We start from the raw sequence: 17,622 nt of genomic DNA, 5'->3' as shown, positions 1-17,622 counted from the left end.
CCTCAGTGAAGTAAAACAATGTGATTTATGTGATGCACTCTCTTGCAATGCTACAATTACTTTGGTGGCACAGCTGAACTCAATGCGGTCTCACTGACACTTGGATGGTTGGCTGATCAGCAATTGACCCATCTGACAGATGAAGGTAGCATATTTGAATATGGATATTGTGTACAGTTTGTCTTGAAAGACATACGCTTTAGGGGACAAATACAAATGTACGTTTCTACTTATTGCTGTGCCACTGATGTTACTGTAGTTAGTTTCCAGTCTTCATTTATTAGCATCTGCACATTCAATTAAGTTTGAAATTACATTTGGAGCAGTCGATAAGGGGTTAAAGGTGTTAAAGGTCAAAAGTTCAAATGTTTTTCAGATATTTAATTAATACATGACCGTGCATGACTTGATTTTATGGCATTTCAAAATGCACAAATGCAAGTTATTCATATCCACTTTAATAAATACTCCACAGACCATGGGTGTGCAGTTATTAGGTAACCTATCAAGTCTTGTATGAGGTTTTGTTTGGTTGACGTCATCTTTCCATATTTAATATGCAAAGGGAACTCAAACTGCCAGTGTGTTTTTTTCATCCATGTCATATTAGAGGCACCAGTACCCTCATAACTCAGTGTTTACTGTTTCCAGTGTACAGACAGTGGCTGCAGCTGCTCATGGTTGCACTCCCTAATCACATTACCAGCAACTACTCGAACTACGGAATGGTAAGTCTGATACTAACACGATGATAATGTTGTGCTGAATGTGTTCAGCTCTGAATTTAAAATGAGTTTATTTTGAATCTGTTGTTGAAACTTTGTCCTTAAAGTTCACAGTTCATAGAATTAAGTTTCTACCATTACTCACCCGTTTGTTTCCTCTTCCCTTCCTTCCCTCCTCCCCTCCCGTCCCCCTTTCTTGACGTCGTCTCTATTTTCTCCACGTTCTGTTCTCTCCTCTCCTCCCCTCTTCTTTCCAGGTGCTCAATTGTACAGAAATCGATGACATGCTGGAGAGGTACTACCTGTCACCGTCTTATGGCATCGAGTTCTGCATCGGTTTCCCTGGCAACCTTTTGGTTGTACTTGGCTACATATTTTATTTGCCGAAGTGGCAGAGCTGCAATGTTTACCTCTTCAGCCTGGCGGTCTCCGACCTTCTTTTCCTCTGCACACTGCCACGCCTCTCATACCTCTATGCCAATGACCAATCAGAGACCAGTCCCTATGCTTGCATTATCAACCGCTATGTCCTGCATGTTAATCTTTACTCATCCATCCTGTTTATGGTTTGGCTTAGCATGGACCGCTTCCTGCTCATAAGACATCCAACACAGAACCACTGCCTGCTGAGGCCACGAGCGGCCCTGATTGTTACAGGGCTGAGCTGGCTAGCAGTCAATGTGGAAGTTGCTCCAATGATATCACTGATGGTCCACGACCTGAAGAGCGGAAACTGGAGTCGCTGCAAGGATTTTGCCAGCCTCAAAGGAGACGTCAATACATTGGGCTACAGCCTGGGGCTAACCTTGACCGGTTACTTTCTCCCTCTGCTTGGACTTTGTGGTTTCTCCTACAAAATTGCACATCTGCTCCGTGTCCAGGAAAGGGCTGTGCAGCGCAGGGCAATGTCGTACAAGCGGCCTCTCAGGGTTGTTGCATCGGCTGCAGTCATGTTTCTGGTTCTCTACACTCCCTACCATGTGCTGAGAAATGTCAGAATAGCATCTCGGCAGTCCTGGGCAGGGCTGCAACTGTGCACGAGGATGTACATAGAGGGCCTGTACATCATGACCCGACCGTTGGCCTTCTTGCACAGTGTCATTAACCCTGTGTTCTACTTCCTCATGGGTGACAAGTTCAGAGAGCTCCTACTCACTAAGCTCAGAAAGCTGCTCAGGAAGAGGCAGAATCAGCCTGACCAAATTCAACACAAGGTACCTACATATGAGACACACATCGAGATAGTACAATAATACTCAGCTCCATCTTTACATGTATTTTGTTAAAGTTTTATGCTAAAATAAAATAAATTCTGGCCAGAGCCTGTTGTTATTTTTATAGTAACACTCTGTTTAAGCATGTATGGCAGTATGTGTGTGCAGATAGGTTGCTGTTTGTATTTGTATCTGTATTTTTGGAAAAAGCATTATTATTTATGTTTGTAGTCGCATGAAACTGGTGGTGCATGATTTATCATTTGTACTTCTATTTTGGGATGTCTGTGCACTTAAATGTAATAAAACATAACCTAACTCAACTAACAGTAATTTGCTGCTGCTAATTATTTCTATTGGAAGATGAATGACTCGTGATAAAATCACATATATCTGGCCGCTCCGTGCTGAGCCGAGCAAAGTGTTTGTGTGTGAGAGTGGATACCGAATATCAGTTCTGTTGGTCATTCACATAATAATCCATTCCATGTAGTTAATGCCTTTTACACTTTTAATCAGTATCAATACCGGTATTAATAAAATCACAGTGATAATCAACTCTGCCAACCATTGCTTCGGTGGATTTTTCCCATAATTGTTCTTGTGTAATGTGAAACTTTAGCTGTCTGTAAGTATTTCTGAGAACTTCTTTTTATGCACTCTACATCTGCATTTTATTAAATAGGACGTACTACAACTGAAACATTGAAAAAGGTGTATTTGTTATCGTTGACTTTGGTTTTCGTGGACTTAAGTGACCCCAACTTGCTGAGTTATGAAGCACCTTACCTTGTGTCCCTTTCAACTAAGTCATCAGCATGATTTTAATTTTCACTCCAAGAACCTACTCATTGTTTTAGAGATCCACGGTTTATTGTGCAATTGATTCGCTAGTATCAGGGTCTTAATAGGATAGAATAGATCAATAAATGGTTTGGATTTGGAGGGTGTGTAATCAGTATCCTATTACTGTACAATACAGTGTGTATTGTTCGTTTGTATAAAAATGCATGTGTAACAGTGTCAGGCTATAGATGCTTACTTTGAGTTCATACACACCCACAAACTCCACCACCATCATTACAACAGTACATCATTTCCTCATTTTTCCTTGTCTTCCACATTCAGGTTTGAAACACTAAATCTAAATACAAATTGCAATAGAAATCAGAGGAATGAAAAGCTCAGTGTTTGTTTTTATTTTATTCTCTCCATTTGAAAAATATATGTGTGAAGAACTTCATCTGCTGTTGAAAAAGCAGCAGAAAAGTTCATCTGCGGATAATTACAAAACCTAAAGCTCTATATTACATTTTGGGAAGGTAATTCAGTGTTATAGGGTGAACCAGTTACAGGGCACTTGATCCTTATATAGGTTTTTAGGTCGGTTTCTGTATTTTAAACTTGTGGTTTATTAAAGAAAGCACTTACTCTAAGCCGTGATGATGTTGTGGTGATAAAATGCATGCGAACAAAGAAGTTATTTGTCGGAGACTCAACATTCATGAAGGAAATAAATCAACCTTGACTGGCTTTGGCCTTTTGAAAATGACGTGATTTGTTTTCAAGTCTCAGGGTAGAAGAGTGTTGCACCAAACACGAGAGAAAATCTTGTTACATAATGTGCGTGTTTGCATTAGCAGTATGAGCATGCTTACTCATGCTTACCTTCACATTCCTGTGTGAACAGACTAAGTATTTGTGCACTTACACTGTATGTCGATATAATCCAAGCAAAACCACTATGCATTATTAACAGTTTCAAAGAATCATCTGCCATAATCCATTTCACGTCACTGTTATTAGCCCTCATGTACGCACATCTGCACACAAGACCAGCATACAGAAGAATATGACCCGCATAGTGTAGCACATAAACAGTCCACTCTATCCCTCAGAGGCGTGGAGTTTTGTTTAAGGTGTCCTGATGAATGAGGTTGACCTATTTGAATCATTCTTTTGCACATAATTCTCTTTTTTTTTTTTCACACTCATGCATCATCCTCTTTGCTATCAGGAGAACAAAAAAAACATGTTTTTTCCCCAACCTCTTGGGTAGAACGTGGGTAGGTGTGTTTAGTGGTAGATTTGTGGATTTGTGCAGATCAACTGTACACTCCCCCTCAGCTATATGAATACCCAACTGATGCAACCTGGACTGCTTTACCCAAGTTGTGCCAAGTGGATTTGGTGTATCTGAGTCAGTCTACACAGAATATATCATCCTCTTTACTATCACTATGTGTAATATATCCGTCAACGTCATGTAGGATGACAAGACATTTCTGTTTCTCTTTTTCCTCTATTCTTGTACAGCATGTCTTGCTCTCTTTATACTACATGTGATTTTGCGCGCACACACACACACACACACACACACACACACAAGTGAGCAGTAGTTAGAGGTCAAGTCAATTTATTGACAGATAACATTGAAATTAAAAATGATGCAAATCATAAATTCATCAAGAGGAAATCCAAACCAGAAATCCATATTTACAGTTGAGAATGTAGCAGTGCCTTCTGTTCCTCTGATAACTTAAGTTATAACTTACTTAGCTAAAAAGTTACATACTTTATGTGATACTGTATTCTCTTTGTAAAAATGAGAAACTGGAAGAAAAACACAATGATATATCTGACAGTAAAGCTTAAAGAATAGTGAGCAATTAAATAACATTCATTCAAAGGATTCTTTTTTGGTGACCTTTGCCTCCCTGTTATCATTTAAACAGCCATCCTATGTGCTTAGAAGTCACAGGTTGATGTCAGCCACAGGCAGAAAGGAGAATATGAAGGAGAGACAAGTGAATGGTTTCAAGCTAAATGTTACACAATTCATCATAAAACTGGCACTTGGCCTTATGTGTTCACGCCAAACACCAAAACGCCCCAAACACGTGAGTTGAAATTTTTCAACTTCAGCGAAAAAATGGCGTGACGCTGCGGCGCGATAGCCTATCAGCGTTGAGATGTTCTCCTGTCATCACTGACGTCCTGCCGTTGTTGAATCAGGAAATAAATACTGTAGCCGTCTGTGTTCACCCAGAGCTCTACGATACCTCATATCAATAGAGACCGGACCAAACTGTGTGTATGTGTAAACCTTGCGGAGAGAAGTAACTAAACATGAATTCAGACCTTTTACAAATCGGCATCATTACGTAGTTATTTCGGAGTCCCTTTTTGTCGGTTTATTGTCGTTAAATCACAACCAATATAGCTATAGTAGCTTATTTATTTTTTTATTTGAAGAACGGGCATCACTAAATAGAATTTTAAAAAAAGAAGCCGAACAGAATGACAGTTCTACCTGTCACAATTTCTGGTATATAAACAATAATCTTCACAGACAGCATTGTTTTTTCCCCAACCGCAGGCGCAGCGAATCCAATTAATGCGGCAATAGCTTCACTCAATTGAGCCGATCAAGTCAACCTACTAGAAATGATTGTTGAATTATTTAATCGATGTAAGGGTAGGCTACAGAATGCAATTCGGTCATTATGAGGTTCGGATCTTTGCTGGACCTCTTTCAATTTTAATTAAATACCCCTGATGTAGAAGGTCAAATTTACTAAATGCAAGGCTGTTTCCAGTTCTGTCCGTCCGCAGGCTCGAAGGCCCTCTGCTAGCAGGAACATCTCCACAGGCTGAGAGGACATCCAGCCGACCTGAGAAGCAAGAACCTAAAGAAGTGCCTCCCTTCACCTGGTTTCTAAAATACCACAAATATTATTGACATCTTTGAATCCTGCATGTCAGATCTCTCCCTCGCGGTTCTGCCGGTTCCGCCTCTTCTCTGGTATTGTGTTCCTGACCTGTCGAATAATACGATGATTCAGCATTCTGCTGAGAAAGGTGAAGATGAGGAAGAACGGTTCCAGCCAAACCTCAACGAAGAAGACGACCGGGTTCGGAAGATATCAGAGAAAGCCGAATCCAGCGAGCGATGGAGAGTGTAATTCAACAAATTACAATCATCCAACCAGATGCAGATTTCAAAAGAGGAACAGCCGCCATTGCATCCCTCCCATCTGCCTATCAGAGCCGTCAGGTGAAACAATACCATTTCCAGATGTAAATCATCTTGATGCTCCTAGGCCAAATCAATTTAAGTCACAGAATAAAATAATCCTAGATAGAAATATCTTAGAACTAAGGATCTAAATTAAATTAAAATCAATAGACAATCAGTCAATGATGTGAGTCACTGATTCTACCTGGTCACATAGGATCCTTTTTATTTAGTTGTGGTTCATCGTTATTCATTGTACTGTTCATCATATTCTTTATTCATCCCCTTCACTTTGTTTATTTTATTGTTTATTTGTTTAATAGTTTAGTATGTAGTAAGTCCAATAAATATTTAATTTATAAAGAACTTGATCATTTGATTTGTGTGTATGTGAAATAATAAGTCTCCGTATACTTTAAGAACTCCGTAGCAACCCTGAAATTAAGATTTATTTGATTCATATAAAATTTTGAATCTTTCCAAAATTGGGGGGCGTCCAAAATTGAATCTTCTGTTAAATCAGTTAAACTAATGGTGGTTTATGGCGTAAGCTGAATACCATCATTGTTTTATACTAATGTATAGGTTTATAAATCATTTAGTTATTACTTATTGTTACATATCTTGATATTAATAAATTAGTATTTGTACAATCTGCTATCAGCATCAACGCTACAACCTGATGTGCAGCCATTACAAAAAGACTTAAAACCATGCATGTGGAAATAAACTAGATGTAATTAGATGTTGTGCTGATGAAGATAACATTCACTCTTCAATCTAAATATTTTATCATACCAACAAGCACCTCCCTGTGTGTATGGGTTACACAACTAAGGCCTTGTTCTTTCCTTGTGGAAAACAGTGTTGCTGTATTTAAACACTTGCCAATCATTGATGCAATATCAAGAACCATCAGGAGTTATGGTGTTTTTGCAAACACATTTAAACAATCTTAGGTTTCAGTATCAGCTGCACTCAATGTTAACTTTGGCTTAGTCATTTTTTGCTTTTGTGAAAATCCTTTCCTCCTTTTCCAAGACTTACTCTGGATTTTTAAAACCCCAAATGGGATAGCTCCAATTTCTCTTGTGGCACACATTGCTAATTTACAGTGTTGTTACTGATGCAATAGTAAAATAAGATCAGGTAGAAGGTTTTGTAACGGGAAACAAGAATAAACAGCACCACAAAAGGCCAGTTAGCCAGCTAAAAAAAAACTATCCACAACATGACAACTTTTGTGATATTCCACAGTTTGATTTTTCCCCGCTGATCTCTCTGGGTAGTATTGTGTTTGGTGGACAATGAACACAATACTGTACTACAATCAAGTACAATGCTTGAGTAATGGTGTCATATGTCTAGTGTTCTACTCACACCACCTTATGTGAACAAATCAACACTATTCTTTTCAAAATCCTTCCTACTGGTATCTAATGTGGTCCATGAGTGGAAAAACAGAAGACGTTATTATTTCTCAATATATTTAAAGAAAAGTAGCATGACCCAAGAAAAAGACAACTTTAACACCAGATGGGAAAAGATGCGCCTAATTAAACACTGGTGCATTGTGTGGAAAAGTTGGAATGAATATTGATAGTCAAGAGTTTTTTTTTACAAGTTTTCCTCCAGCCATTTGATATAGTTGTTTGTCATGCGACGTGCGATCAGGAAGTCAGTTGGCCACACAGTGAACATCAACCCTCCATGAAATCCTGTGTCATAGTGTTCATGCGTCACCTCAACACCAGCAGAACGGAGCCGTGTGACATACATGATCCCATCATCTCGGAGAACATCATACTCACATGTCAGGACGTAGGCCTTGGGCAGAGAGCGTAAAGCGGAGTCTGGAACCAGCAGGGGTGATGCCCTTGGGTCGGCAAAAGATTGGGATGGTCCATCCATCCCAACTCCATCTCCTCCGGCTCCTTGCACTACAGCAGGAGCACTATAGTTGTATTTTCTATGATACGTTTCTGGCAGAAAGGCGCTCCAGTTGACGAACTTCAGCAGGCTGGAAGACTCAGGGCTGTTGTGAGTGTTGGCCATCATGGCTCTGAAAAGGGCCTTGTCGCTGGTGAAGTACTCACTCCAGAAACGCACCATGAGGGTGCGGGGCAGAATGGGCATGTCCTGGTTCTGCTGATAGGAAGGCGTGTTGAGATCCAGAGCCTGCAGTACGGGGTAGATGAGTGCTTGGGCCTTCAACTGAACCTGCTGTCCAGGCTCTTTTTGTAACTGTGAAGAGAGACGGTGAAATATTTGCATCTATATGAAGAAAATTCCATTGATTATTTCTCAATCCAATTAAATATGTGCTAAAAGTTTTGAGAAATAAAAAAGCATCATCTGATTACATGTACTAGTCACCCCCAGTGTTCTGTATAGATTTTGTCTCTTCACTGAGCTGTTGAGAATTCTTAACTCATGGATGTAGTACGAGAACTGGATTGGTCCAATGGAGCTGGCCTCTAAAACATAACTTGGTCAACCAGCCCATACTGTATGCCAAAAAAACATTGTAAGCTAAATAAAAAGTAAAACAAAAGAATATGAGGAGGAAAGTGCTGCAATAGAACTAAATGTGTTAATATGAGAGCAATTGAACCTGTTTTTATGGAATACTGCCCCTCCACTACCACATTAAAAACAGGATCTAATCTATCCATGCACTAGTAGTCAAATGCATCATGCTCGGCTGTACCAGAAGCTGCAGGAAAGTAAGCACTCTGTCGAGAAGCGGTTTTGCGTCTATCTCCTCTGGCTGTCTTTATGGGAAATATGGCATAGAGCAAATTTGTGAGGGGAAAGCGATGTCCAAAGAGGGTGAAGCCAGGCAGCAACCTCCAGGTCTAAAAAGTGAAGCCAAGGCGAAAGTGCCCTAAATTTGGATTCTTTCAAATGGCCATCAGGGTGCAACTCCTGTTTTTGCAAAAATAAATACGAAGTTGCATAGAAGTCTGTGAGAAAATGACCCCTACTCCTCACTTGAATTATTACCTCACTAAACATTGTAAACAGTGTACTATGGTCTCAATCGTTAGTTTCAAGTCTTCTTCAATAGAGATTGATGTTTATTTAAAATGGCAAACTCAAGGCTTAAAAACGGCAGAAAACAAACCAATGGGTGACGTCAGGGTAAACTGCATATCCACGTCTCATCATGGGATCACCCTAATAACAGTGTGAACCAGTGAGTGCACTGGGCTTTTGCCTAGAAGCAAACAGATCCCTATCTACCAGCCAGATGTCTGACTCATGAATACAATGCTGTTGCCAAAGGTGTACTGATAGGGTGCCCAGCAGGGACATGATGTCTGCTCCAGACTCTTGTAGGCCTAGAAAGTGAAGCACTAAACGGGATAAGCTACTCTCCATGATGCAACACCATAAGTTCTCCATGCAGATCCTCCATAGGACATCGTGCACCTGTTGGGCTGGTATGAAATGCTTTTCTTTAAGTTGATTCCAACCCCCTACAGCATTAAAGCTGTGTCAACTGGACTGTATGTAACAAGGCCCATCGCCCGGAATGAGCCATCAGATTGAGGTTGTCTAGGTAGAATAAAACTAGAATTATGCTTCTGTGGGCATACACGCAAACATCTTTACGAAGCTTTTTGATCCGACATCCTGTTGGGAAGTTATCTCTTTCTTTCAGAGTTTGGGCGTACATTTCAGCATAGTACCGCCACAAGTGATCTTGTCACTGTCCCATCCATATACCTTAATACATTGAAATTCTTTCACGATGTAGTGGTTTGTTTACACTGTTACTGCGGTGAAATAGTTTTTTTCCCCTTATCATTTTGGTTTCCCAAACGTGACACTGCTTCCTAGTGGACACAAATGCTTTACCCCCAGTACACACACACACACACACACACACACACACACACACACACACACACACACACACACACACACACACACACACACACACACACACACACACACACACACACACACACACACACACACACACACACACACACACACACACACACACACACACACTCCCCAGCGATGCAATAGTTCTAGAGTTGCGTGCACACATATTGAATACATGAGTACCTTTAGTAGTCTAAAGCCAGTCCTTGAAAAGCAAAACAAAGGTGAAATGCATTTGGGAACATGAACATGAGAGTAGACATGGTGACTAACCAATTTTCCAGCTTGACCAATTTTTGGAGTTTATCAGCCTCTAATGCACGCAAAATGGTATGGGCAGTGCAGGTGTTCAACCAGCATAGGCATAGGATGGCTCTCACATTTCTGAGGTTCAAGGGGATACCTTGCCTGTACTAGTGTACTACTTTCAAAAAGAAAAATCATCTTAAAATGAATGTAATTACCTGCTCTGCTGAATAGTTGAAACAAAGACATACATGATAGGCTATGAAATAGTTGGTCACTACTGGTCACATCCCAGCAAAGAGCCCATGTTCTTTTCTTCAGGGTCATACAATACTATTTATTATAAACTGTCTCATTAACATTGCCTCGTGACACCTCTTCATACAGTTCTTTGTGGTTCCACATGTGAACCAGCAATATAGAGCTGCCACTAGAAAGAAACACAGATTCAGTACCTGCTGAGAGACAGCAGCTGCCAGGTTCCCTCCGGCACTATCCCCAGACACAGCAATGCGTCCTGGGTCCACAGAGTACTTGGCCAGCACCCCCTTCTGGAGGAAGTGTTTGACCACACGGTATACGTCCTCGTATGGGACAGGGAAGTGGTGAGCAGGGGCAAGTCTGTACCTGGAAAAGCAGAAAGGTGCAGATTAAAGCAGAAGCAGAAATAAACATGAGCTTTGAAGGCCATGTGCATAGACAACATTTTGAGCCGTGGAAAATAAACTTTAAGACATTTTTAAGGGGATCAGTTTGTTACCACATCCACAAGCAGTTGTTTTCAAGATCTGCTTTCAAGTCCATAAAAAATAATGCAAAACAGATTTTGTTTTTTATTTGCAGTTTATTTGCAAACAATTAAAGTGTTGCAACAACTGCAAACTGCATTTACGTTCATGAAATGAGGTCCATTACATACATATGCTTAAAGCTGTATGTTCTGAGTTGTTTTGTGTTTCAATCTAAAAGCCAAATGTGACGCATGGCTGACTTTGAGATTGTGAAATGCTGGAATTACTCATCCAACCATCAACAAATTACAGACAGGAATTTGGATGAAGAAGAAAAGACAAAACCCCCACATACCAATACACCGATTCACTCCACCCCCCCCCCCCCCCCCCACTGTCAAATATGCGGCGTCAACAAGCACAACCACGTTATACACAAGTTTCACTTCACGAATGCATACTGAACTTTCAATCTTTCAACTGTTGATTAGTAAAGCTAAAAATGAATAGTGACTAATGAATTTGAGGATGGACAGGGAGTATTGGCCAAAGAAAGTTACAGTACTGAGAGGCAGAGTTAGAGCCGGGCGTGCCAAAGAAAAACAGTGTGTGTAGCTGTGACAGGAAAGGCCTGGCGAGACCCAAATGAAAACCTGTTAGCTTCACTCTACTGCATCCTCACTTCCATCTAGCCTGTGACTAATGAGGGAGGACAGGCTCATACCGCAACAGAAAATTGAGTGGCTGAGAGAAAAAGTTTGGGGAACAGTATGAACTATGAATAATAGAAATTAAACAGCAGTTTGTGCACTATATTACAGTAGCTGCATATAACTGGCCATAACATATGAAATACTTACTCCACAGACAGAACCACTGCATCTAGCTCGGTGACCAATTTTCTGGCCAGGAGATCATATGGACTCATCCCTGCATGAACAGATAACATTTATCATAACAGAGATTTTAAAGCAACACAAACCATCATCGTCATTGACATCCATTCATTCCTGAAACCACTCATCATCTTACATGAAGGTTACACTGCAGTAAACAGTGATGAATCTGCTTCATGGCAAGATCCGTGTCACTGTAATTGTTACAGCCGTTCAACAGATTGCAACAACAGCATGAGATGTGTCTAACGGCATGCACACTCATGTATTTACGTTCTGAATTAGCAAGGGTAACCACCCTCTGAGGTGCCCACCGCTCCAGCAGACGGTGTGTTATTTCCTCAGGAAACCTGGAAAGCTCTGTGCCTTGTGTAGTTTGTTCATAATTTACAATCATATTAGCTGTCACAGGGAGTCTATGTGAATCTGTAATGTGTCACATCAACGTCAGAATACTTCCTCAATAAAATTGAATTACTGTGTGATGAACACAAGAATATGTATTACCCATTCACCCATCCATCCATCTATCCATCTTCCCTGCAGTCATAATTCTGTGTGACGAAGGAGCAGACAGGCCAGCCTATCAACTTACGGGAACTACCCAGACACCATCCTCCACCGTGCAGGTATATGACAGCTCTCCTGAGCTCAGCGTCACCGCCTCTCTGCTTTGGCTGGTACAGCACCACCTCCACTCCATCAAATGTCTCCTCCTTCACCTTGACATGTTCGTCAGACACAGGCACTACCCTTTCAGCCAGAGTGATGAAGTACATAACCCCCATGTAGTCCTTCAGCCCCAGAAATTCACTGAGGTCTGCCTGGAAAGTGAAGCGTGAGATATAGAGACAGACACATTACAGAACTGATCATTGTTCATCCAACCCGAGCCATTTGTGTTGCGTCTGATGCTTAGAGTAAAGCTATTTGCAGGCAATTTATCATAAGCAAACAATCACCTTGACGAAAGCTCGTAATATTCAAAGCATAAAGGGTAACGATGCTGAGCTATGTGGCCATATTGCAGAGGGAGAGAGGGAGACTATAGTCATGTGAATGTTGCTTGGTAAAATGCCAAAAGCCCCCTGCAGTTATTTGTTTTGAAAAGTCAAAACTACATAATAAGTTTTAAAAGCGTGACTCATACTCCATTACGTCTGATGAGGCAGATAGTCAGTGGCTGGCATCAGGCGAATCAGCTGATGCTCTTCTGCTGTTACAACAAACTCTAAGAGTCCTCAACCACAAGCTCTACATTCAGTGAAGCACAAATATCAGTCAAGAGAAGTGTTCTCTCTCTCTCTCTCTTTGTCACAGGTCATTTGTAGTGAAAATAAATAATAAAACAAGTTCTAATGAAATCCTAAAATGTAAAATATGTATTTATATAAATAAAAGAAGTTTCACCCTCTAAATGCCAGTTTGTGATCAATGCCACCACTGTTGTATTTCATGAAAAAAACCGAGAACGCAAAATTGTGATTACTTTCTGTAACTGCCAACTGCCTTTTCACGGTCTGGGCTATGTAAGTGATTAGCAACAACATTGATTTTGATGCATTGCATCAAACACTGCAGTGCTCCATAATACAGCAGCAATAACCCTTGTGGAAATCAGGAAAATAGAATGTGTTTGCTCCATAGGGTAAACAAGAGAAAATACTAGAAAATAGTAAAAATCACACTATTTTGAAGCCAGGGCTCTAGATTGAAACCCTGGTATAGTAACATGCATGATGTTGTGCTTGTATGGCCGTGGGATCAAAACATTGTGATTATAATTCAATGGGGACATTATGTACTTTGGCCAAACTTTTTTTATGATGGATTTATTATAGGAATTTAGCCACTCCTCGTGTTTACTGTAATGTTGCACCCATGTAATACTACTTAATTATGTAGTATTCTAAACGAGAGAGTCATATGGGCTACAGTAAACCACAGGCGTCTAACGGTCATAAACAGAGTGGAGTTTACTTAGTAGGGTCTATTATTAGAACAGGTGTGCAGGACTATACAACACACGGATTAGCATCTGACATAATCTGGTGTAATAAGCATTTATATCGACATCAGCAAAATACAATACACGTTTAACCTGTCACCTTACTTACAGAGAGAACAAACAAAAGCAAGACAATTTGCTTTTGAAATGAGAAAAAAAGGCTACATTCACCCACAGTACAAGATATTCTATGGGGATTTATGTCCGAAGTAATTATCACAAGGCTACCAGCACATAATGTAAAGATAGCCTGCAAGAATACCGTTTTTGTTTCCTTACCAGGTGGCTGAGACTTCTGAAGAAAGAGTTGGTCAGCATGAGTTTCCATCTCTCCTCTATCTCCTCAGGAATGGGCTCATAGATATAATAAGCGGTAAAAGAGCAGAGAGCGACGATTACAATGATGCTTCCAAACCTCATTTTACAACGTGCGTCCCCAGCAACTGACTGCAGGGTGCAAACACAAACAGGCTGTCAGCTGCGCGTGTTAGTCACTCCGGTGCGCGACAATTAAAGCTTACGCTCGGATTTAATTTTGGATCGTGACCAGCTAAATATGACAGCACGTGTTTTGTGTCATTTGATGGATATCGGCGTGCATGTTCGGGGCTTTTCTTCGCTGCTCGTGCTCGTTCCGTAATGGACGTCCGTCTCGTGGAGCCGGAGAATTAAATTAAGTGTCAGTGATATGGAGACAGGAGCGCGCCCCCGGTGTACGCACGAGGCAGAACCGCCCCACCTTGCACCGCAAATTCCTCAGGTGCCTCCAATTACCGTTTAGGTAGCCTGCAGCTCACACGGGACGCGCTGCTAAACTTTAAAACTACCAAGATGCAACTTAATTGCCATAGTTTGCAAAGCAATAGTTGCTTATGAATCCAAACTTTGCTTCACATCCCGATGTTTCCACGTAAAATACATTTAAACGGTGATTTTCTTAATTAAAGGGATGACTCCGGATTTCTGCAGATGATGCAAGAGTGTCAGCTGTGCGCTCCACGAGGTCGTCTTGTGCTGATCCGCCTGTGGTTCTCGGATATAAATGGTGTACTGTAGGCTGTGGCTGTATCCAAGTCTCCTTATAACGAGAGAAACCGATCACGCAGGAGAAGGAAGTGGCTGTGGTGCAGACAGCTAAACAGCTATGGTTGCAAGGCAGCCTAAGCTAATTATATTATCGGTGACAGAGCCAGATCAGATGTATCGTTTCCTGGAAGGACTGATCTGTCAAAGCAATATGACTCTCTCATGCACTCACGTTTTGAAAGGACCCTGCAGGAGGAACTGAGGCAGGAGGCTGCAGGAGTTTGACGAAGACGTTGTAAATTCAGGGGAGTTTTTTCCCCCTCCAAGTAGGATGGGATTTCATTCTCATTGTTTTGCTACACATATCTTCATGTAGGTCCAAGCAAGTCTGGTATTATTTCTAGAATTCATTCTCACATGGGTGGCTTAGACCACATCCATACCAGCTTACTAAAAAGATAAGCTTGTTCGAACAACTGTAGGCTACACACATGGAGTGCTTTCATAGATGACATCAATGTATTCGCAGAGATTAACTCTGACGCACACTACGAAACCTTCCCTCAGAGTTTACTGTCAAATAGAATAAAGGACAATTATAAGTTAATTCTCTTAAGGCGGGGGGGGGGGTTAAAGTCTCTAAAGTAAACTCCGGGCACTCGTGTTTTTAGATGAAGAAATAATGCAGAGATCAGAAGCCTTGGTCATGGCAAGGGTTCTGTTAGTGCTACTTTCTCTAGTTTAAAAGCGAGTTTGTTCAACAGTGTACATTTGTCAGCAGGGAACTTTCTCAGAAACCTAAACCACATGCGTCCATGTGACTTTGTGTTAACCTCTGTGTTATGATCATTTCCAACTGTCTCTCAGTCAAGCTGGAATTTGTAATTGGCTGGTGTTTGGGCAGGCAAGTGCCTCCTCCCATCAGCCATCAAACTCTAATGCAATCTGCAGGATCCAGGGTGTGACGGAGGCTTGGTGAATGCCTCTGAGAGACAGATCACTGCTGAGCAGTAGAATTCTAAATCTCTTCTCTGAATATAAAATGACACTCCGGGATTCCCCCTGGAATTCCATCCCTCCTTTTCGCCTCCAACCACCGGCCTCCACTCAGCTTCTTAGGGAGACCACCTCAGTTGGTTGGTAAATCTTTCATGGAGCTCGCTGCACTACTTGGGTCCTCTCAGTGGGGCGCATGGGTGTCAGAGGGAAGATTGTGTCTTCATCTAGGTAGAGCCATGCTGTGCAGTGCTATGCCACGTGACCGCCGAGCACCCAGCTGCGTGTGGGAGTAGCTCAAGCAGATGTAAAAATATCTGAAAACTCAAACACAGAGTTTAGGTACTGTGCGAATGTGTCACAGTGTGAGTGCTTGGCCATAGTTAAATCCTTTGTTCGTGAACATTCTTGAGTTCAACACATCTAGGGAGGCATCACAAATTATTATAATTAATCCAGACGTGCACTGCCAGTGATGCGTATGAGTGCAATCCTTTGAATTCATAGAACTTTGCTGAGGCAAAGTAGATTGGCTGCGTGACAAGAGGCGTTTGAAGGCCCTTGATTCTGAGTCCAGGCTGAGATGAGCAGAAGAAACATTTTTTGATACAATAATCAAGAAACAGGTTTGAGCTAACTTCCACCAACTGATACAAAACTTGAGTTTGGCAATCTCGAGCAGTTGTGCAAACAATCTCATTAGCTTGACATTTCCAAATATATTAGAGATATCTGGCTCCCTTTGCATGCCAAACTCTTATTAAACAAAGAGCCTGCGTACTAAAATGCAGGCTGACTTCATTCCTGTTTTGTGCGAACAGGGGAGGATAGCTTTTGAACACGTGGCTACATGTGCATTTGTGCACAGCTTTTTGTGAGTCTTTCTTCTTCATGATTGTGCATGCGTACATACATATGAATACCCAAAGCATATCAAGTCAAGTCGATTTTATTTATTTTGGCGATATGACAAATCAGCTTCAAGGGGCTTTACCATCTGTACAGCTGCGCCCTCTGTCCTTTGACCCTCGCTTCTGACTCTCCAAACACGTTATTAGAAGTTATTTCTTCCAAATAAGTAAATGCAGCAATGGCAAACAAAAAAGGTCTATAATCTCAATTGTGTTTTCAAATGATCAAACATTGTCATTATTTGACACTTGCCACGTGTGACTGCTGAACTGTGACTGCTGATTCTGTCCTAAATTGTTTATATAATTTTTTCAACATAGAATCATACAATTTCTAGTAATATAAATCCCAAAAAGAATCAAAACCTCAGTCTACATCTTATTTTTCCAGACAACCACTGGAGTGGATGAAAACTATGTATAGAGTCAATATTTTGTATTTCAGATTTGACCTTGTCATCCCCAACGAGCAACAAGCATAGATTATTTAAACGACAATAGGGAGATGGAATGGAAAATGTTTCTTTTCCATGTCATGAGTGATCTATTCGTGTATCTGTTTACACTAATCCTGTGTGGCTGAACTGGGAAAACCAAGTGGCTTTCATTTCCTGCTGTAGGCAAGAAACAGGGCCACAACCTGTCCTTTTGTAATTATGAGCCTGGCAGGTGGCCTTGTGTTGTTGGTCCATCTTCTTGTCACTTGTCCAACCAAAATACCGTGCAATGGTGCATCTCAACTTACTCACTGCTCCCGTGCCTGGGCTTGTTTTTTCAATATGTTGGTTCTTCTGTCATGGTAACTTTGTGTGCGTTAGTATGGCCACTCATTTTTGCCACAGAGTAAACAATCGACAACTAAACTAACTGAGATATTAATATATCATATTGAGATAAATAATGAATGAAGTAGTAAAGAAAATTGCTAATTGATGTATAACCCGATGAAAGAAT

The 17,622-nt window shown here is 41.1% G+C and overlaps 2 protein-coding genes across 2 annotated transcripts; one reads left to right on the top strand and one right to left on the bottom strand.

Annotated features, from left to right (window-relative positions):
• The first annotated feature begins 686 nt into the window (after positions 1 to 686).
• Positions 687 to 2,270, top strand: LOC142958859 (succinate receptor 1-like). The gene is made up of 2 exons (XM_076099844.1): positions 687 to 728; positions 983 to 2,270. The coding sequence occupies exons 1-2, from the start codon at positions 726 to 728 to the stop codon at positions 1,976 to 1,978; spliced, it is 999 nt and encodes a 332-aa protein (XP_075955959.1). The 5' UTR covers positions 687 to 725; the 3' UTR covers positions 1,979 to 2,270.
• A 5,304-nt stretch (positions 2,271 to 7,574) lies between these two features.
• Positions 7,575 to 14,155, bottom strand: aadac (arylacetamide deacetylase). The gene is made up of 5 exons (XM_076100908.1): positions 14,015 to 14,155; positions 12,323 to 12,551; positions 11,692 to 11,761; positions 10,556 to 10,727; positions 7,575 to 8,201 (listed from the first exon to the last, which is right to left on the bottom strand). The coding sequence occupies exons 1-5, from the start codon at positions 14,153 to 14,155 to the stop codon at positions 7,575 to 7,577; spliced, it is 1,239 nt and encodes a 412-aa protein (XP_075957023.1).
• Between the last annotated feature and the right edge of the window lie 3,467 nt (positions 14,156 to 17,622).

Source organism: Anarhichas minor, unplaced genomic scaffold (genome assembly GCF_050575085.1).
Source record: "Anarhichas minor isolate MPS153535 unplaced genomic scaffold, ASM5057508v1 ptg000026l, whole genome shotgun sequence".
NCBI classification, from domain to species: Eukaryota; Metazoa; Chordata; class Actinopteri; order Perciformes; family Anarhichadidae; genus Anarhichas; species Anarhichas minor.
The sequence above is the reverse complement of the archived record's forward strand: the minus strand, read 5'-3'. Positions and strand labels throughout refer to the sequence as shown.